We start from the raw sequence: 19280 nt of genomic DNA, 5'->3' as shown, positions 1-19280 counted from the left end.
ACTAGCTAAGTTATCTCACTCCCTCTATAAAATTACAATGTCGCCTGCTCGACACTTTAATGATTAGGTTTATCGGGGTGAGTTGTAACTTATCGTCTGTGACACAACACATTTTCTCATGTTCAGGAATATTTCTTACCTGCAGCTGCTGTCTGCTGTTTCCAGGAGAAAATGCAGCTTCCTCTGTGGTGGCGAGGTTTCCTCAGCGCGAGCCACCACAGCGCCACCTACTGGCGGGAAGCTCGAATAAACAGGAAGTGGAGCTTGCACGTTTGTCGACCAAGGAGGTTGTTGACAAGTAAGATATTTTATTATTGGCCGTATTCGTCTGTTTGTAGATAGCGTGACAGTTTTGAATATCAAAAGTGATCTTTTGCAATGGGTTTGAGCTATTAAGTGTCGACTGCTACATAGAAAACACTGTTTGGTGCAAGATATAGAGCTCTACAACAGCTATAAATTCAAAGCACAGATCCATGCCATGGACTGACTGAATGAGCTGCCTTGGAATGGACAGTGACAGAAGAAGAGGAGGAGGAGGAGGAAGAGGAGGAGGGAGAGGAAGGAGAGGAAATCGTGGTGGAGAGGTGAGAAATTGTACGTTCATAAAGAGTGATATTGTGTGTTTACTTCTTACTTCTGACTCCTCTGTCAGTGGTTTATAAAAGCAGGCGATGTTAACTCTTGGGTCTGGTACGGAAGAGGATTAGGGCCACGTGAAAAATTTATTTGAGTTCTGAGTTTAAACTCAGAATTCTGAGATTAAAGTCAGAATTCTGACTTTTTTTTCCCAGAATTCTGACTTTATTCTCAGAATTCTGACTTTATTCTCAGAATTCTGACTTTATTCTCAGAATTCTGACTTTTTTTCCCAGAATTCTGACTTTATTCTCAGAATTCTGACTTTAAAGTCAGAATTCTGACTTTAATCTCAGAATTCTGAGTTTAAACTCAGAACTCAAATAAATTATTCACATGTGGCCCTAATCCTCTTCCGTAGTCTGGTGTAGTCAAGGGCCTAAAAATAATTAATTGGAAAAAGACATTACAAAATCAAACCAGATTACTCTTCTCTTCATGGCTGACTGGTCAGATGTCTCTGATGCTTATGCAGAAACTAAACTACAACATCTGTACTCCGTAACGAATGTGTTATCAAATACAACAAAGTAAAATACTTCAGTCAAACATAAATAAGTACAAGTAAAATTGCTGATTACCGAAAATACGTACATTACATTATTATTAATTATATATAAAAGCATTACATACAAAAAAAGCTACTCAGTTACAGCAACAAGAGTAATTGTAATTATTTACTAATACTAGTAGCTGTAGTAGTAGTAGTAATAGCTGTAGTTGTAGTACTGCACCACACAACTTTGTTCATCTTGTGAAGATGTGTAGCTTCTGAAAATTAAGCTAACATGGACCATAGACACACCTTGCTAAAAAAAGAAAAGTGGAACTCAGCAAAGTGGAACTCACTGTGTCCCTTTGCTTTTCCCCTCTTTCCTCTTACTTTTCTCTTCTGATGCCAGATTATGAACTTTTTAAGTATTTCTGCTCTAAGATTTTCCATTTGTAGTTGCTGCTCCCGCTGTCCCCACACACACCCCACCTCCTGACATCTCCTCCCCCCTTTACCTTCTATTTTCCCTTAATAAAAGATATCACCTTTGATATCTTAAAAATAATGCACCGCCTGTATTGTTTTCATTCTGTAAGTGGCTCTACAGCCAACAGCTGGACATACAATGTTGTAGAGAAAATATCAAATCTGTGTTGTATCTATAGTTGTTTTTATGTTTTTATCATATCAATTGTTTGTGTGTTTTTGCAATTTAAATGCTGTTGTCAAACTGAGAAATGAAAGTGGAACTGCTGTGGTACATTTACCTCATCCTGATGTCACATCATGACCTTGGAATAATAAGGTCCCATCTGACATTTTAGTCAAAAATAAGTTATTTATATAATCCAGCTCTGAAACATGTCTTAACATGTTGCTGAATATAGATAGGATAAGTATGTGATTGAGACAGATTGACACTTGATTTAGACAGAGATGGTATTGTTCCTACATTGTTATATTTGACAGAAAACTCTGTCTGACCAAGGTTGGGGGGGTGTATTCAGACCAGTGGTACAGACAGTTAGAGCTGAGTGTGTCTGTTATGAGTTGTGCCTCCTCTACCAGGACAGAGATGTCCGCCTGTCAAAGTCCATGTCCTACGCTCTGCGCCATGGAGCCAACCAGATGGCTCTTCAAATGAGTGCAGGTGAGACGCTCACAAACTGGTCTAGGTAAACACCAAGATCACTTTGTATTGCTGCTACTGCTTCTGACCCTATTTTGATGGCAAGTGTGGGTCTAAGATGGTTTTGTTTTTTCAATTTAATACCTACATAGTTAATGAGACATTTGAGCCATTTGGTTTAGGAGCCATAGTTGAAGTTACCGATAAGATAAGATAAGATAAGATAGCACTTTATTAATAAAATATAAATTCAGGAATAAATGTCTAAAAATAGATGTGATAATTTGGTACCCGTTTACTTTTTTGGGTCTTACTAAATATTTACATGACCCTGTGACCTGACCTTTAACCCTACTGTACATTGGTATTCTTATTATTAGTTCTGTGACTGTGGCCCCAGGGGTCAAAGGTTATCTTCATGCCAGATTGTGCCTGGATAGTTGTTTTACAATCCAGCAAATGAATCATATGTTACATCAGTCTGATATGAAGCTGCTTAGCTGATGGAATGTGACCGTAACCATGACAACTCTCATCCACAGATGGCTTCCTGTTTGTGGAGGACCTCCTGGCTCACCCGCAGTTCCGCTCCTACTCATTGGAGGACGTGGAGAGAGTCGTCGCCACCAATGACAAGCGGCGCTTCAAGCTCCGCCCCCACCCGGAGGACGGCCGTCTGCAGATTCGAGCCAATCAGGGCCATTCGGTACAGGTAGGTGGAGCAGGAGATCTCAGATGAGTCTCAGGTATTTCTGCAGAGACACATGCTGATGTCTGCAAAGAGAATTGAGGGAGGATATTTGATTTCCACAGCACTCTGGCCACTGATGCACTGTGCATATGCCAGGATTTGTTATCTCCCCGGGTTTACTCTGCATTCAGCATTGCATGTTTATTCAATTTACAAAGAAATTGCCTTTGATTGGATAGAAAAGGTTTCCTCTCCCTAGAGTGGACCGACTCTCATCATTAGTTTCCATGCGGGGAGAATTGCTGTCTGATAAATGTCTCGACTGAGAAGTCACATTTTTAATCCTACAATAAGAGATGAGTTTTCATTTGAGGGAGTGTTGCGTCTGTTCATCTCTGGCAAGGATATAGAACCAAACCCCAACAATGAGAGAGAGAGCGAGAGAGAGTTTACACATCTATTATGTGTCTATACATTTAGATCCTTAAAGGTCAGGATTTGCAGATGGAAAATAAACTTTGCGACTTTCAGATCCCACCACAACTCAAAACACAGCTCCATTTTGCTCCATTGGGTGCAAACAAATGTAATCAAACCATTTACAAGTTCAAAATAGCAATTTAAATCTCATGTTCAGCTGACATTTACAGTCTGCTCTTGTGTCAAATAGCTCTGTCAATCAATTTGAAAGGGAAAAACAACTTGCAGTGCAGTAAAGTAAGCATGAAGTGTCCTGGAACTGTTTCTTTAAAAAGCTGCTTGTAGTCGTTCTGCGCTACCAGATCTCCTGAACTAATTAAGCGCCAAAATTGTCATCCCAGGCAGATGTTCTTGACCAGGAAGGAGGAAAATAATCACTTATCTGGGCTCATGCTGCCTTCAATTGCTGTGGGAAATCCTGTTATTGGAGTTGAGAGCACATGAATGACCCAACACAGTCATAGGAGTTTATGAGGAGCACTTCATCATGAAGCATACCCCCCACTCTAAATGTGTTGTTGTTGTTGTTGTTGTTGTCTTCAGGTAACGGATCTGGAGCTGAAGCCGGTCCTGGCAGGTTCTCCAGGCTGTCCTGGTGAGGCGGTTCACGGCTCCTACCTCCGCAGCTGGAGCTCCATCCAGCAGCAAGGCCTCAGCCGCATGAAGAGGACACACATCCACCTGGCTGCAGGCCTGCCAGGGGAGGACGGCGTCATCAGCGGTAAGCTCTGCGTGTGTGTGTGTGTGTGTATGTGTGTGTGTGTGAACATTTAGGTAAATCAATCCTTTGCCTGTTTTCCACCAGGCATGAGGAGAGACTGTGACCTGGCCATATTTATTGATGTCCCCAAAGCTCTCGCCGGTAAGACCAGCTGCTAATGATGACTAATGCTAACCAACACACTCAATACTGTGTGTGTGTGTGTGCAAGCAACTCTCTCACACCTGTGTGTATCTGACTATATAGATGGTATTGAGTTCTTCTGGTCAGAGAACAGTGTGTTGCTGACTCCAGGCGATGCAGAGGGCAAACTGCTGCCCAGATACTTCAGCCGAGCCTTGAGACTGAGGCCTACAAGTAAGGACAACTTTAAGTTTTCTTGAAAGATGGATGGAAAACTAATTTTTTATTCATTCATTCATTCTCCTCTTGTGTTTCAGGGAGCATCCTGCCGCTGGAATAGCCGCAGAGAATCCCGTTCTTTTCATTGGTCGCTGAAGGCCTCGGCCAACTGTGCCAGCAGCCCCCGGTTGGCCGGTCTTTGCTGCTAGTTCCCATGGAAACACTTCTTGTTTGGGAGGAGAATCCTAATGTGGAGGTCTTGGTCTACCAAGCAATAGGACAATACATTCAGACCGCATCCACAGCAATCTGTCATTCATACGTTGTTAGAAGTCATCACTGAAAGGATCTTGGGGCTTAAAATGACAGAGGATTGCCTCAGGAAAGCATCGCTCATTTTCTCACTTTTTATTTATCAAGTACACAGACTTTGTTTTCGTTACTGCATTGTTAGTGATAGAATATTGCATCCATCTTACTTCCAAGATAATTTTATCAAGCTTGAAAAGTGGAAGAGACAGACTGAATAAGGCAACAACACCCCAGGGCCTTAAAGACAGGAACATCTAAAGCCAGATGTTTCTATTGTCAGTAAGTGGGGAAAGCAGAGGATGCAGAAACAGGCAGACGCTGTGGTTTTAGTTAACGGACTGCCTTAACTGTCTCTCTAAGATATGAACACACACACAAACACACACAGCATGCCGGGGGAGATAATTGGTTAGAAGCTTCCTGTGTAGGAAACAGACACAAATTGCCACCATATGCCATAAGGACACAAAGTGCTGCAAAGAAAATGCAAATAGCAATCAATTCTGATTCTATGAGTGAACACCTCAACGCAGAATAAAGACTGACTTGCTGTATTTATTTCAATAAACATTTCTTTATTCATCTGTGATAAACATTTGATTTCTGAGTATATTTGTGGACCTTGTGTATATTGTTGACACTTGACAAACAGCTGTTGTAATCTGCCGTTCATTTCTAACTAAATGCCTTACAGTAATCAAGTGAGCGTCTTACAACAATATGGCTACAGCTGTGGTAGAGCTAATACTCTGGATCCTGACCAACACTGATTACAGTTCCTGATGCTTTACATTGACATCAACTCTGCTCATCTTGGATCGGGGGTCTAGCACTTTGGCCCAGCAGCTCTCCATCCTGATAGAGCTGCTAAAGGGAAAGGGAAGTAATCATGAAGACCACCAGAGTCTTGAACAGTCTGAACCAGTTTGGTCTTCCATCCAGCTAGCTTATAAATACAAGTGTAAGTGAATAAGAGAAAGCTTAGGTCAGAATAAACAAGTTTACTTGAAATCTCCAAAAATCAAAGGATGGATGGATTGTGGGTTACGATGCATTTCCACAGGAACAGAATATCTGCTGTGTTGTACTGGTCTGATCTTCTTATGGCTGTCTAAACGGGGAAATCCCACTCGATGTGGTTTCCCACTGTTCAGACACACAGGAGAAGATCTGATGTGAGCCAGGAGGATTCAGATGGAGCTCTTCAGAGAGCTTCGTGGCCACCGGTCAGCTTGTGGAAGAGCTCCTCGTTCAGCGTGTCGCTCTTGTCGCGACTGCGCGTCGACATGAAAATGTAGCCTCCGATAAACTCGTGGACGATTTTGCAGTCGGCGGTCACGCAGCTGAAGGCGATGTTCACGTTCCCATCAAACTCAATGGCCACCTGGAGGGGTTGGAAACACACACACACACACACACACACACACAAAGGAGAGGAAGAGATATGAGATACTTTTAGTGCTCAGAAAAATGTTGCACTTGTGTTGTGAAATGGCAGATAGCAACAAAATAAAATGTCGAGGTTATGTTAGAAGTTGCACAGCTCTGCACTTTTAGAACTGTAACTCTCCTCAACTACTAACAGTGGGTGTTTAACAGAGTTGAAGATGTCAGTAAACTCACTCCCATGTCAGCAGTGACACCACCGAGCAGGGTTGGAGTTATTTTTAGTGCAGTGCTGGACTTCAGGCTTGGTCTCAGAGCGGATTGCCAAGCTCTTGGACTTTCCTCAGACCTGAGTCTACTTTGACTCACTAGTGACTAGCAGTGACTCAGTTTATTTGAATTTTTGTAGATTGCAAAAAGCATGTTTTCTCCACCCCCTGTATTAAGCTGTTATGACAAATACAGTAGAATGATCACATAATATTTTCTTTCCCATTGAATGCCCTGGACTGCTTCACCTGAAAGGAAGCTTTAGTGCTTTAGTGCATGAGAAACAGCATTAAGCACCACAGATTCATGGAAAACAAGGTGGAAATATTCCTGACCTGTCGTATGTCCCAGTTGACGTTCCACTGCCTCATGTTGTTGTAGCGCCAGGTCTTGACCACGTCTCCCACCCCCAGGTCGATGCGGATCAGACGGTTGGGGGCGATGCCCAGGACCTCGTCTTTACGGCTGCCCTTGAACCTGTCGGGTCAAACCTCTCATTATTTCATTTCCTTGCTGTAACAAAAGACAGAGCTCTGTGAGAATACCACTGACTTGTAAGTCTATACGTGGAAATCCTGGTTCACCGGTTGGATACGTCTCCTTTGTTTCTATTTGTTGCCGACTATCATGTAAAAACATTAAAATACTAGGTTTCTAGGTCTCACAAACTAGGTTTGTGAGACAAAGAAAAAAAGCAAAAGTTTAACCAGCACTATTTGTCAGTAATTCATCTTCAACATTGCAGTGAGGATAGTGACTAGCACAGTTCCAGGGTGAGTGCAGGGCCTTAAAAACTCTTAGAGCTTTAGAGGTCTTAATAATGGTAAGTTTTCTGTGCCTCTCAACACTTTTGTTCTTTCCACAAAAACAGAACTATTTTGTTAGCAAATGTCTTAAGATGACCCATCACTTTAATAGTAACTTTACATTTATGTCAAGTAGCATTTTGTGGCAGTAGGTGTTTGAAACAAATGGCCTCATATCAACCAAGTCACACTGAATCTTGTCTTGATAGGTCTACATTTTGTGCCAAATTAGATTTGAACTGGCATTAAAAAAGGTTTTTAGAAAGCTTTAGATTGAATGTCTGTTGTGTTATATCAGTGTTTACATCCCAGATCCCTCTTCTAGCTACCTGACTACGACGTATGACATGCCAAAGTCGGGCAGAGCCTGCCAGATCTGCAGGAAACGCATCAGGGCGTCGGTCAGTGAGAGCTGAGCCAGGTTCTGGTAGGCCTCCAGGATACGAGGGGTCAGCTGGAGGGACAGGCACAGGGTAAAGGGGTCAGATGTAATTAGACAGTTGATTAGTAACCTTTATTCTGCCTGGAGCACAAGGTGGGCAGGGGCTGCAGGGACTAGCAGGACCGTCCAATTAGTTCAATTCTATCCAGAAAGGTCACTGAATCCATTTGAAATGGTAATTTGGCCCAGGTCTAAATGTAATAAACAGCATGTGGTAACAACATGGGGGAGATTGGTGTGATCCAACAGTCCAAACTCTAGTCTCTGTGGAAATACATCTGAGGAATGTTCTTTTAACATTATTCTGTGTGTGTGTGTGTGTGTGTGTGTGTGTGTGTCTGTGTGTGTGTGTGTGTGTGTGTGTACAACTGCCTCCTCTCCTGCCCTTGTACCTGTTTGGCCTTGTACTTCTTGTGGTAGCGCGGGGAAACCAGGCTGTGGGTGTTGATGCTGTCGTCGGTGGCGGGTGCGTTGCCGTGGGAACCGGAGTTGGTCTTCTGCATGGCCAGGAAGGAGCGGATACTCTGGATCTCATTCTGGAAAGTGCTGTCTGCCAGGCTCTTCCCTTTGGAGGCCAGCCGACACGCAGCCATCCACTGGGCATACTGCTGCTCCTGGAGGGAGGGAGGGAGAGAGAGAGAGAGAGAGAGAGAGAGAGAGAGAGAGAGAGAGAGAGAGAGAGAGAGAGAGAGAGAGAGAGAGAGAGAGAGAGAGGTGAGATAGAGAAAGAGGGGAGATGACAGAGAGGAGGCAGATGTGACAGGGCATCACACAGAGAGATGAGGAGAGGGAGAAAAGTAGATAGGGGGTTAGAGAGCTGGGAGGGTGTGTGTGTGTGTGTGAGAGAGAGAGAGAGAAAGAGAGAGAGAGAGAGAGAGAGAGAGAGTGTGTGTGGAGCTCACATTCTCACAGCGCAGATAGACTTCGTTCATGCCCTCAGGCGCTGGAATCAGGAGCCGGATGAGGAACTTCTGTCCCGTCACGTTGACGTCTGGAGCCACCTCACATCCTGTGTGCAGGACAAATGGAACAGTGCTTTGATTTGATAAAGTTACTTCACTGGCAGTTATGAGACGGACTACAGAGGAGTGTGGTAGGAAAGATGGCAGAGCGATAAGGGCATGTGACAAAGGTGCTGAGTCACATTTGAACCTACAATGTCACAGAATCTTTTTTTTTACATGAGAGCCCTGTAGTTGTTCATAGTGCCGGTCTAGGATCACCAGTCAGGTCACATGTCTTCATTAACTTAAGACTGGAGGAAAAGTGCTGTCAGTTAAGCTCGTCTGCTGACTGTCAGGCTTTATACCATATATGGAAAGCTGTCTGGTTGGTTATCAGCTCACATAGCTATTTATATAGTTAAGTGAGACAGTGATAATGAAAGCGTGTGTGTTTCTGTTATGAGGTTTCATTGTAACCTTATAAATTACAGCTCCCTCATTTCATTACAGTGTAATTAGGCTGCAGTGAATATAGCATATGGTACGTTATGAGCAGTGATGGAGTGGTAAATCATGTGGTAAGTCATTATAAGGCAAACAGACACCATTATAAATAAAAATCAGTTCTAGTTTCAGAAATTCATTTATGTATACTTTATAAACCCTATCTTCATATAACTTATGTCAGTTTGATAATACTTGGTATGATGCATACAAAAACATTCATGTCAGGCTAAAAAGGCGGGTCAAGTTAACTGAGTTAAGTGGGTTTACCCTCCACTGCATCCCTGGTTATGAGTTGTAATACTAAAAACACTAATACTGTGAGGGAAGAAGAGGGAAACTGGGCCAGTTAGGTTCATTTTGCTGCCATGCAAATTTTCTAGCTACGCTGTAGATACAGGGAATGACAGCTGTAATCTGAACCACTAGTGGCTCCATTTAATAATGTATGACACAGTATATGTTGCATTTCTTAGTGGGTTCATTACTTGTGACTGAGCTGTAATATATCCATCTGGAATATATTTGCTACCTTTGAGGTTAATCTGTTGAATGGGCTCTCCGATGCTCTCCTCCTTGCTCTTGAAGTAGGAGATGGAGGTATCCTGGAACTTGAACCAGTACTGCTTGTAGCCCTTCAGAGTCAACCTCTTAGGCCTGAAACACAGTCACACCGCTACAGGCTGGGCTTCACATAAACATCTTGATGCTAAGTACTCATATCTCCAAAAAGTCAGTTTTTCAGGACAAAGCTGGTTGATTTCTCCCATGTGCACCCATGCAATTTTGGCATTTGACTGTGCTTTTTCACTATGGTTTGGCATGGTACTATTGTTATGAAACATTTTCTACACATGGAGGACTGATCTGTCATTTACAGTGAGAAAATTGAAAAATCACAAATATAAGGCTTTGCAGGAAACATGTTGTTTCATTGTAAGCCAATAGAAAAAGACTTAGAAAGACGAGACAAAACCAAACATCTGCTACATAAGTAATAGTATGAAAGTGTATGTGTTTGTCTTGGCAGCTGTATTTTGTTCTCAAAGAAGGCACTGTGGACTGTGTGGTCGGAAACTGAAGCTCACCTGAATAACTTCAGATAGTCACTGAGCTCTGGTGCGGTCATGTTTTCCTGCGTGAAAGACAAAGCATTTGAAAACAGAGTGAGGAACTATGAGGAAATCAGCTGCTGTTTCTCAGTCGACCCTCACAACTGACATGTGCATGAAAAGTACATCCAGTATATCTGACCAGCATCTCGGAGGCAGAGCTACTGTCTCCCTCCATCTTGACCTCCAGGGACAGCAGGGCCGACTCCAGGTCCTCCATGGCCGCACTGGAGCTCAGCGTCTGGGGCTCCGACTGGGACACTTTGCTGATGTGGTACTGCATGTGTTTGTGTGTGACAGAGCAGAGAGGAGAAAACACTTTAACCATGTACCAACAAGGTGTTCATTTAAGAATTATGCATGTTACTGCTGCAGACACCTAGAACTTCAAGGAGGTTAATTTCTCTAGACTTGAGAAAAACAATGTCTGTCTTTCTCACTGATGTATTCTTACTGGTTATTTTCATTTGGTTCATTTGGTTTTTGAACAGAACAGACAATAGAGAACCCTTTTTAATGTTTTTTAATACCTTAAACTCCCTGCTACTCGTTTCTTTATGATGATGCATTCAACTTTCCTATATACAAATATACTGTATACTGCAGGAATACTCATAATAAGTGTTCATTATGGAATGCACTGTATGATGAAAGCCAAGTCGATGCTTTCTACTCAGTGAAGTGAACTGCCGCAAGTCAAGCTCATCAAAGTCAGAGCTTTTTCTGAGCTCAAGAACTCAAAAGCCACTTCTGAATCCCTGGACAGTTAAATTCTACCAACATTTTACTACTAGCTGACTGATGTTTTTTTTGTTTTTTTTGTGTTTGTTTGTGGTTGTGTTATTTTAGTTTTCTCAGTCTTTGTAAGTTGTTTTGGTGTTTAACAATATGTCAATTGTCACTTTCTTATACTGTCTTTTTATAGAGGGAATATATACCTTTTTACTTTTTATAAATGCTCTGATGACACAATTGTATGTTCTTGCAAAACCCAATAAACAAAGTTAAAAAAAAAAAGAATTCTACCAACATAACACTGGTATCTTAAACCCAACAGATGCATTTATAAAGTTTATCTTTATTTTTGTCAGCTGTGTGGTTTGTCTCAGCTGATCAGTGAACCTGTCAGTGATATAGAATAGACTCTGTGGTGCAACGGTAGTGTGTCTAACTCTAGATCAGAAGATTGTGTGTTCAAATCACGTTAGAGTCAAACTGCATGTATAACATTGTATGCACAACATCATCGATGGGGTCATGAAAGGTGTTAATTTTAATGAAGTTAGTTTTTATGGCCAAGTGAGCTCTTTTCTATAGCAGTATTATCAATTGTAACACAGAGAATATTCTACTGTTCTCAGATAAAACCCAGAGTGTTCTCACAGTCTCCTTTACCATCTTTCCTAATTCATTTTCTATGGAGCAGTACCAGATTTTACATCACATGACATCACAGGTTCCAGTCTTAGCTCTGTGGTTTCTGTTCACATTAATTGCACAGCAGTAGACTATAGGAATGATATGGATTCTTAGATTGGATGGCAGTTGATTGGCATTCTGGTTTAAAGGTCCCATATTATTCAGTTTCCACAATTTTGTTTTCAAATATACTATGGCTCAATGAATTTGGAGACTCCTGACAGGCAGAACCGACGCAGTACTGGACTCTGATTGGCCGACAACAACAGCTCCTTTATTTCAAATGAGGTAAACCTGCTGAGTGGAGACTTTCCAGTTCAGACGTTTCCAGTTCATGCGTTTACTGCAGTTTGTCTCAAACTGCCTTGAAAAAATAATGGATTTTTGAAAAAGCAATATACTTTAAATTCAACCACTCAAACAAAAATAAAATATTAACAATGTCTACATGAAATATCTTTGATCATATATATGTATGTAAATAGAGGAAAATCTGAAATCCTATAACATGGAACCTTTTCATTAGACAAACTGATAGTGTACAAACATTATTATATGTTTTCCAGCCTTCTGAATATATATTATTTCTGGTCTACCTGTAGCGCTCCAAACAGCATCATCTCCTCCTCGGTGCAGTCGATGTCCTCCAGCAGGACGGCCCAGCGGGCCTGCTCATACAGCTGGGTCAGACGCACTGCATCGTACTGGAGGACCGAGGAGAGGAAGGGCAAAAAGAAGAGGAGAGAAGAGAAGGGAAGGGCGAGAGAGGGAGAGGAAAGAGAAGGAAAGGGAAGAATGGGAAAGGAGGGAGGGAGTGAGGGAGGGAAAGGGAGAAGGAACAGCCAATACAAGGTCAGTAATCAGTGCTGCAAGGAGTAAAAAATTATGTGGTGCTACACACACACAGGCATCTACAAACACACACACACACACACCTTGGGCTCCATATCGTAGAAGGCAAAGTACTTGAAGCGGAGCCAGAGTCTGTCATTCTCTTGGACGCCCTGCTGCATGAGAGAACGAGATGAGTCCAACCACCTGAGACAGAGAGAGAGAGAGAGAGAGAGAGAGAGAGAGAGAGAGAGAGAGAGAGATACAGAGAGAGAAACAAGACATAAAAATGATAGGGATATAAAGAGAGTCATTTTTCATTTGTGTGATAATAGGCATAATATACATGTATTCACAATGTGTACCTCTGTGTGTGTGTGTGTGTGTGTATGTATGTATGTGTGTGTGTGTGTGTGCAGCAGGTCTACCTGCTGTTGATGTGGGCCTTGTCCACCACGCTGGCTGGCCGGTACAGCTTGGCGACGGCCTCTGGGTTGGGAGGAGGCAGGGAGATGGACAGCATCTTGTAGACGGCCTCCGTCTGGGCCGAGTCAGCGAAGTGAGCCGGCATGCCGTTATACAAGCAGGGCCGGGACACTGGAGGTTAAAGAAGGGGGGGAGGGGGGGGGTTATCATCATTGTTATTATAATTTTGTCAGATGTTTGATCTGTCTCAGCTGATTATTGAACCTGTCAGTGATGTAAAACAGACTCTGTGGCGCAACGGTAGCGCGTCTGACTCCAGATCAGAAGGTTGCGTGTTCAAATCACGTCAGGGTCAAAATTTCTTCTCAAATCAGAACAACTACTCTATGCTGAAACTTTGTGGTTCTGAGAGTAGTGCTTGATTGCAAGCAGTGGACAGTTCTACAACCTTCAATCAATCTAATGTCAGATCCCCCCGCTGGTTCTGATTTTTCATTGTGGTTGCATTATTTAGGACAGAAATAATGTGAAATCTCAATATGTCAATATTAAACATAAAACAGACTCTGTGGCCCAACGGTAGTACGCAGGTCAAAAGTTGTGCTTCTTCATGGCAGCTCACTGTCACTTTGTGGTTCTTAACAGGAACTTTATAATCGGTACTTTTCATGTTGTCATGGTAACAGCTTCCACAACTGGCAGGTGGAAGTTGTAATGCACCTGTTTCTCAGTGCAGAAGTTGTTACCATGACGATGTGAAAAGGGCCTATTCCTAATAGATAGCGCTATGATAACCTGCCCAGCCCAACCTGCCCTAGATGCAGGTTAGAGGAGCTTGTTGATATGCAGAATATGCTTGTACAAATCAAGATGTTATCAAGGTGTTGGGGTTTGGTGTGGATGGTGAAGAAGAAGAATGACGTAAAGCCTCATGAATTAAATGAGTTGTCTCCCGCTGGAGCTCAGTGCAGCTTTTCAACATCTTGGCGTATGTGTTAGAGTAGTTCTTGATTACAAGCAGTGGACTGATCTGGTTTGGTGGGAGGTTCTACAAAATTCAACCAATCGCATGTTAGATCCCGCCCACTGGTTTTGATGGGTGAGTTTGGCAGATTTAATTATTTCATGGTGCACACACAAGCCAAGCCTGAAATAAATAAATTATTAAATAAATAAATGAATAAATATATAAATAAATTGGAATTGACACATTGAGATTTCACATAATTTTTGTCCTAAATAATGTGACCACAATCAGGAAATTAAATTGCAAATGTGAACATTCAATTTCATTTTAAATATGGAACAGTTATGCTTTGGAGTGCATGGTAAACTAAATGTCGATGGAGTTTTCATTTTCAGTTTCATTTTGGCAGTAATAATTCATTTTCCAAGATGTAAATGAAAACGAAAATTGGATTATTTCATTTTAATTTTAATTTTGGCAGTTGGTAAAATTGTGGTAATAACTGAAAACTGTGGTCAAGGATTTTAGGCCTTTGCAATGAACTACCAATTAAAAAAAAATGTGAAAAATTCACTGAAGGCCTTCAGAGTGGCTGCTGAACTCGGGCCCTGAATGTGAATGGAGGGTGAGGAGCGTACCTGAGGTGAGGGGAACCTCCGTCAGGTCGTAGATCTCCTCCACCGAGTTTTTATCTTTCTTCTTCTTCTTCTCCTCCACCGGCCGAAGGAGGGAGAGCTCCTCGGGGTGACGGATGTCTGCGGAGGGAGAGGCGGAGGAGGTGAAGGAGCAGATGGATGGAGGCTGAGAGACGAATGAGGTGATGGATGAACACATGACACAAGGTCACGTCCTGCTGAGTTCAGTCTGACAGCGCTCATTCATTCACTTTTCAAACACAAACTGAGCATGCCACTGCTGTAATAAGTCAGAGCATTTTCTGAACTCAAGGACTCAAAAGCTACTTCTGAATACCTGGACAATTCATTTAGCCAATACTACCCAGTGATTTAACTCTGATATCTTAAATCCAACAAATGTATTTACAAAGTTTAGCATCATTTTTGTCAGATGTTTGGTCTGTCTCAGCTGATTAGTAAACCTGTCAGTGATGTAAAACAGACTCTGTGGCGCAACGGTAGCGCGTCTGACTCCAGATCAGAAGGTTGCGTGTTCAAATCACGTCAGGGTCAAAATTTGTCCTTCTTCCTGGGCAGCTCACTGTGTAACTATGTGTGTCTTTGGGGCTGTACATGTATGTAACTGGTTGTTAAGCATCAGAGCTGTGTGTGTAACACTATGGGCTGGTTTCACTGACAGGGATTAACCCTGGTCCTAGACAAAGGCCTTTTTCTTTTTTTTGTCAGCTGAATGGTTTGTCTCAGCTGATCAGTGATGTCAAACAGACTCTGTGGCGCAACGGTGGCCCGTCTGACTCCAGATCAGAAGGTTGCGTGTTCAAATCATGTCAGGGTCAAAATTTCGTCTCAGATCAGAACAACTTCTCTAGAACTTCTCTGGTTCTCAGAGTAGTGCTTGATTGCAAACAATGGGCGGTTCTTAGACATTCAACATATCTAATGTTACTCAATATGTCAACATTAAACATAAAACAGACTCTGTGGCCCAACGGTAGCGCGCGGGCCACAAGTTGTGCTTCTTCGTGGCAGCTCACTGTCACTTTGTGGTTTTTATAATCAGCACTTTTCACGTTGTCATGGTAACAGCTGAAACATTGAGAGAGCTGGCAGCTGGAAGTTGTAATGCACCTGTTTCTCAGTGCAGAAGCTGTTACCTTGACGATGTGAAAAGGGCCTTTTTCTTTTTTTGGTCAGCTGTATGGTTTGTTTCAGCTGATTTGTGAACCTGTCAGTGATGTAAAACAGACTCTGTGGCGCAACGGTAGCGCGTCTGACTCCAGATCAGAAGGTTGCGTGTTCAAATCACGTCAGGGTCAAAATTTGTCCTTCTCTATGACAACTCACTATGCATAACTTTGAGACTCTAAGAGATAGTGTTATGTACCTTTGTGGTTCTTAAGGGTCACTCATGACACACGGTAAATATCACTGTATCAATTATTGCCTGTTGTGTTAGTAATCAGGTCATAGTCTTCAGGTAAAGCTACTCCATCCTCAATGAGTCTCACAAATTATTCTCAAGAAATTCTACAGGTTGTTGTTCTCTAAAAACATTGCATTTAGTAAAACAAAACAAAAAAAACTGAATGGTGGCATCATGACAGTCACTTAGCCTTGGACATTAGGAATATAATTTTCCACATAGATTCTAAATAATCCTCAATTTTTTACATTGCTCAAAAAACGGAATGAAGTAAGGACTGTGGTCCAGGTAGTCTCACTCTACAGACAAAATCAATGAAAACGCCAAAAAAGCTTTTCCATTCTCTCAAAAAGCTGTGCACCAGCAGCAAGGTCAAATCCAAAACCAGTGACTACTGAGCTGGATGGAAACGACAATTTAACTTGAGAAACTGTGGCACAACGGTAACGTGTCAGGGTCAAGATTTGTGCTTCTGTGTGACAGGTCACTGCCAACTTTGTAGTTATTCTCGAACAGAGCACTATATGCACTTTCAGGTTACCTGTGCTGAAAACCCACACGCATTATGGAATTGCCTGTTGTGTCACTGATCAGGTCATAGGCTTCATTTCAATAGTCTCAGACATCATATTGAGTCTGAGAATTTAACTTGACCCAACTGATACCAGTTTACCTAACTGATTTCATTGCAAAGCCGGACAACGGTAAGTTCTGTGGGACCGTAACACTGGATTTACAATACAGAAGGAATATGAAGCAGGAAACCACAAAATTACAGTGTATAAACTGAGAGCCAGGGGTTTTAATGATATCTCTCTGGATTGGGTGAGGTCTTACCTAAAACCAATCATATAGTGTTGATGTAAATGTTAGTTTGGGCCTCTTCTCTTCCATTTATATATTACTGCCATGAGCTCCGCCTGCAACTGTCACTCATTCTAATATCACATTAAGACAAGACTACGGCTGAAAGCACAGTGACACCTGGACAACATCATCCGATGGTTAGCAGATGACAAACTGTTTCATTCAGATCTCAAGTCAGATCCTCCTGTTTTTTATCATTACAGCCCATGGAACTGAAATAACTAACAAAACTTGTAAATTATCTTGGCTGCACACTAAACAGCCATTAATTCCGTGACATTACAGGTTAAGAAAAGATGTAAATACTGTCAAACCCCTGCAAAACAGTGATTCAAAACCCACTGCACAAATGCAAAACATGGAATCCATGAGCAGTTTTAAATCCACTGTGAAGAAGTAGATAATGCAAAGACTTACTGGATAAGGGAACATACCTATGTTTTATTTTTTTGAAGTGACAAGCATTCTCCAGTGCTTTTTGCTTGTCTTGTTTGTGTTATCCAAGTCTTTTTTGTGTTTTTATCCTTGAAGGTTTTTAATGCGGTTCATCCCTGTGTCTGTTGTTCTTCCTCTTGTATCAGCCACTTGCTGTATTTTAACTTTGATATAAGTCAGAGCTTATTTAATTCTTATCTCTAGTCCCTATAAGCTGCTTTTCTACTGGCAGATTTCATTATTTCCCTCCGCCTGCTGCGTTTTGAAACCTTTCCAGTCTTCTGTCTCCTCGTGGGGATTTCTGCTGAGGAATTGAGACTAAGAAGTGCCAAAATTAGACTAAATGAAAGCATCGGGCAGATGGCGACGGTCTTATTTCTGGTTTTCGAGCATTAGCGTGTGTTATCACAGCCAATTAGACAGCAATATATTAATGAGACACTTTTACACATCTTTAAGCATTGTTGTGAACAGCTATTATAAAACTACCAGTGCAAGACGATGGAGAGGGAAAGGTGAGAAAAGGAAAAGATAGATGGAGTTGGACAGGGATGAAGTGGAGGGTGAACCCACCTAAACTCAGTTTACCCTCCTTTTGATTTGCAGAATAGAGTTTACTCCTTTTTTAGTCTGACATAAATCTAAATTACATAAATTCATGGAATTCATCATGGTAAATGTGGAGGACGAAAATACTGAAATTATTATTTGAAAAGGGCTATTATGAAATGTTAATAAGAATAATATGTTTTAATGGAATATTTCAAAATAAAATGATACATTTAATTATTGACTTATTTAATTATTTATTGATTTAACCATTTTATTTAGTGTAATTTAAAATACAATGGTCCATGGATATAATTACTTATTGATATAATAATTACATTTTGAGTATTTTGGTCCTCCATAGGTAAATGATATCAAAGTGATGTGAACTATATTAAGGGGGAAAGGGCATAAAATAATGTGTTTCTGAAAAAATAATTGGCAGTTTTGGTGCATTATGATGATCACCGAATGGAGGCCATAGTTTACCCTCCTTTTATTTACCACTACATCACTGGAGTTGGATAGGAAAGAAAGAAAGAGAGAAAGAAAGAAAGAAAGAAAGAAAGAGAAAGAAAGAAAGAAAGAGAGGGAGAGAGAGAGAGAGATCCTCAGAGACTCACTGAGCACTTGGCAGATGCCCATGATGGTGTGGAACACGGGGCTGGAGAAGCAGGCGCGGAGCCTCAGGGTGGCTCCGTTGGGCAGGCCCAGCCTCAGGGGCTTGTGCTGGGTCATGAAGAGCAGCCGGGCGTCAGCGTGGATGCCGCACTTCTCCAGCGTCCAGGACGTCCGCAGCAGCCACTGCTGCTTCTGCTCCCACCACAGAGCGTGGTCCGACCAGTCGCGCTGCATCTCTGCAGAGGGAGGGACACCGGCACGGCTCAGACACAAAATGGCTGTCGTTGCAAACTGTGACAAGTGACAAGCTGCAAGCTGTAAAAGCAGTGCAGAGATCCTTTTCTGTTCAGCCTCTAGTTATCTCAGTGAATATTTTGCCTGTGTCAGGTAGGCTCATAATCAGAACAAGAGCCATTGAGGCAGATGTTCATATCTACAGATTCAGGACCTGCACAGGGCCGCAACAGACTTCCTGTTCCACTGAAAAACATGGACAATTTTAAATCCACTGTGAAGAACTGGCTAATGGAAAGACTTACTGGATAAGAAAACACTACTTATGTTTTAGTTTTTACGTGATAAGCATCAAGTGATTTTTGCTTGTCTTGAACATCTTGAGATCATCCATGAACAATTTTAAATCCACTGTGGAGAACTGGCAAATGGAAAGACCTGCTGGATAAGCAAACGTCCCTGTTTTATCTGAAGCTTTGACAAAAAAATATCAAAACAAATTTTTTTAAGAGCCTTCATGCTGTGTTTGTGTGTGACTATGCAAACAAAGAACATTTAGAACCATCATCATATTCAGTCTGTGAGACTGAAAGAGAAAG

General features: G+C 41.9%; 2 protein-coding genes and 3 non-coding genes across 8 annotated transcripts; 4 read left to right on the top strand and 1 right to left on the bottom strand.

Annotated features, from left to right (window-relative positions):
• Positions 1 to 311: 311 nt before the first annotated feature.
• Positions 312 to 5178, top strand: LOC139665650 (tRNA 2'-phosphotransferase 1-like). 2 transcript variants are annotated; one of them, XM_071544740.1, is made up of 7 exons: positions 312 to 587; positions 2201 to 2282; positions 2804 to 2973; positions 3976 to 4153; positions 4238 to 4294; positions 4400 to 4510; positions 4594 to 5178. In XM_071544740.1, exons 1-7 carry the CDS (start codon positions 495 to 497, stop codon positions 4614 to 4616), a joined length of 714 nt encoding a protein of 237 aa, XP_071400841.1. In that variant the 5' UTR covers positions 312 to 494; the 3' UTR covers positions 4617 to 5178. The 2 variants fall into 2 exon arrangements, with proteins under 2 accessions (XP_071400841.1, XP_071400842.1); XM_071544741.1 differs by having other exon boundaries at positions 555 to 597.
• A 179-nt stretch (positions 5179 to 5357) lies between these two features.
• On the bottom strand, positions 5358 to 18911 carry LOC139665649 (fermitin family homolog 3-like). Of its 3 annotated transcripts, none has more exons than XM_071544736.1 (13): positions 18450 to 18911; positions 14535 to 14669; positions 12950 to 13124; positions 12626 to 12728; positions 12287 to 12394; positions 10414 to 10548; positions 10248 to 10294; positions 9692 to 9816; positions 8614 to 8720; positions 8104 to 8325; positions 7599 to 7723; positions 6799 to 6940; positions 5358 to 6191 (listed from the first exon to the last, which is right to left on the bottom strand). In XM_071544736.1, the coding sequence occupies exons 1-13, from the start codon at positions 18679 to 18681 to the stop codon at positions 6012 to 6014; spliced, it is 1836 nt and encodes a 611-aa protein (XP_071400837.1). In that variant the 5' UTR covers positions 18682 to 18911; the 3' UTR covers positions 5358 to 6011. The 3 variants fall into 3 exon arrangements, with proteins under 3 accessions (XP_071400837.1, XP_071400839.1, XP_071400838.1); XM_071544738.1 differs by having other exon boundaries at positions 5359 to 6191; positions 12950 to 13106; positions 14541 to 14669; XM_071544737.1 differs by having other exon boundaries at positions 5360 to 6191; positions 12950 to 13118; positions 14553 to 14669; positions 18450 to 18909.
• trnaw-cca (transfer RNA tryptophan (anticodon CCA)) lies at positions 13231 to 13302 on the top strand. Its single transcript has one exon. It is a non-coding gene; the product is annotated as a tRNA-Trp (tRNA).
• Positions 15033 to 15104, top strand: trnaw-cca (transfer RNA tryptophan (anticodon CCA)). Its single transcript has one exon. It is a non-coding gene; the product is annotated as a tRNA-Trp (tRNA).
• trnaw-cca (transfer RNA tryptophan (anticodon CCA)) lies at positions 15797 to 15868 on the top strand. The gene has a single exon. It is a non-coding gene; the product is annotated as a tRNA-Trp (tRNA).
• Positions 18912 to 19280: the final 369 nt, after the last annotated feature.

The sequence above is a fragment of the Centroberyx affinis genome, unplaced genomic scaffold, assembly GCF_046629955.1.
Source record: "Centroberyx affinis isolate AG114_WGS23_722 - 3 ecotype Tasmania unplaced genomic scaffold, CSIRO-AGI_Caff_v1 ptg004649l_1, whole genome shotgun sequence".
Lineage (NCBI taxonomy): Eukaryota > Metazoa > Chordata > Actinopteri > Beryciformes > Berycidae > Centroberyx > Centroberyx affinis.
This window is presented reverse-complemented; position numbering and strand designations above follow the sequence as displayed.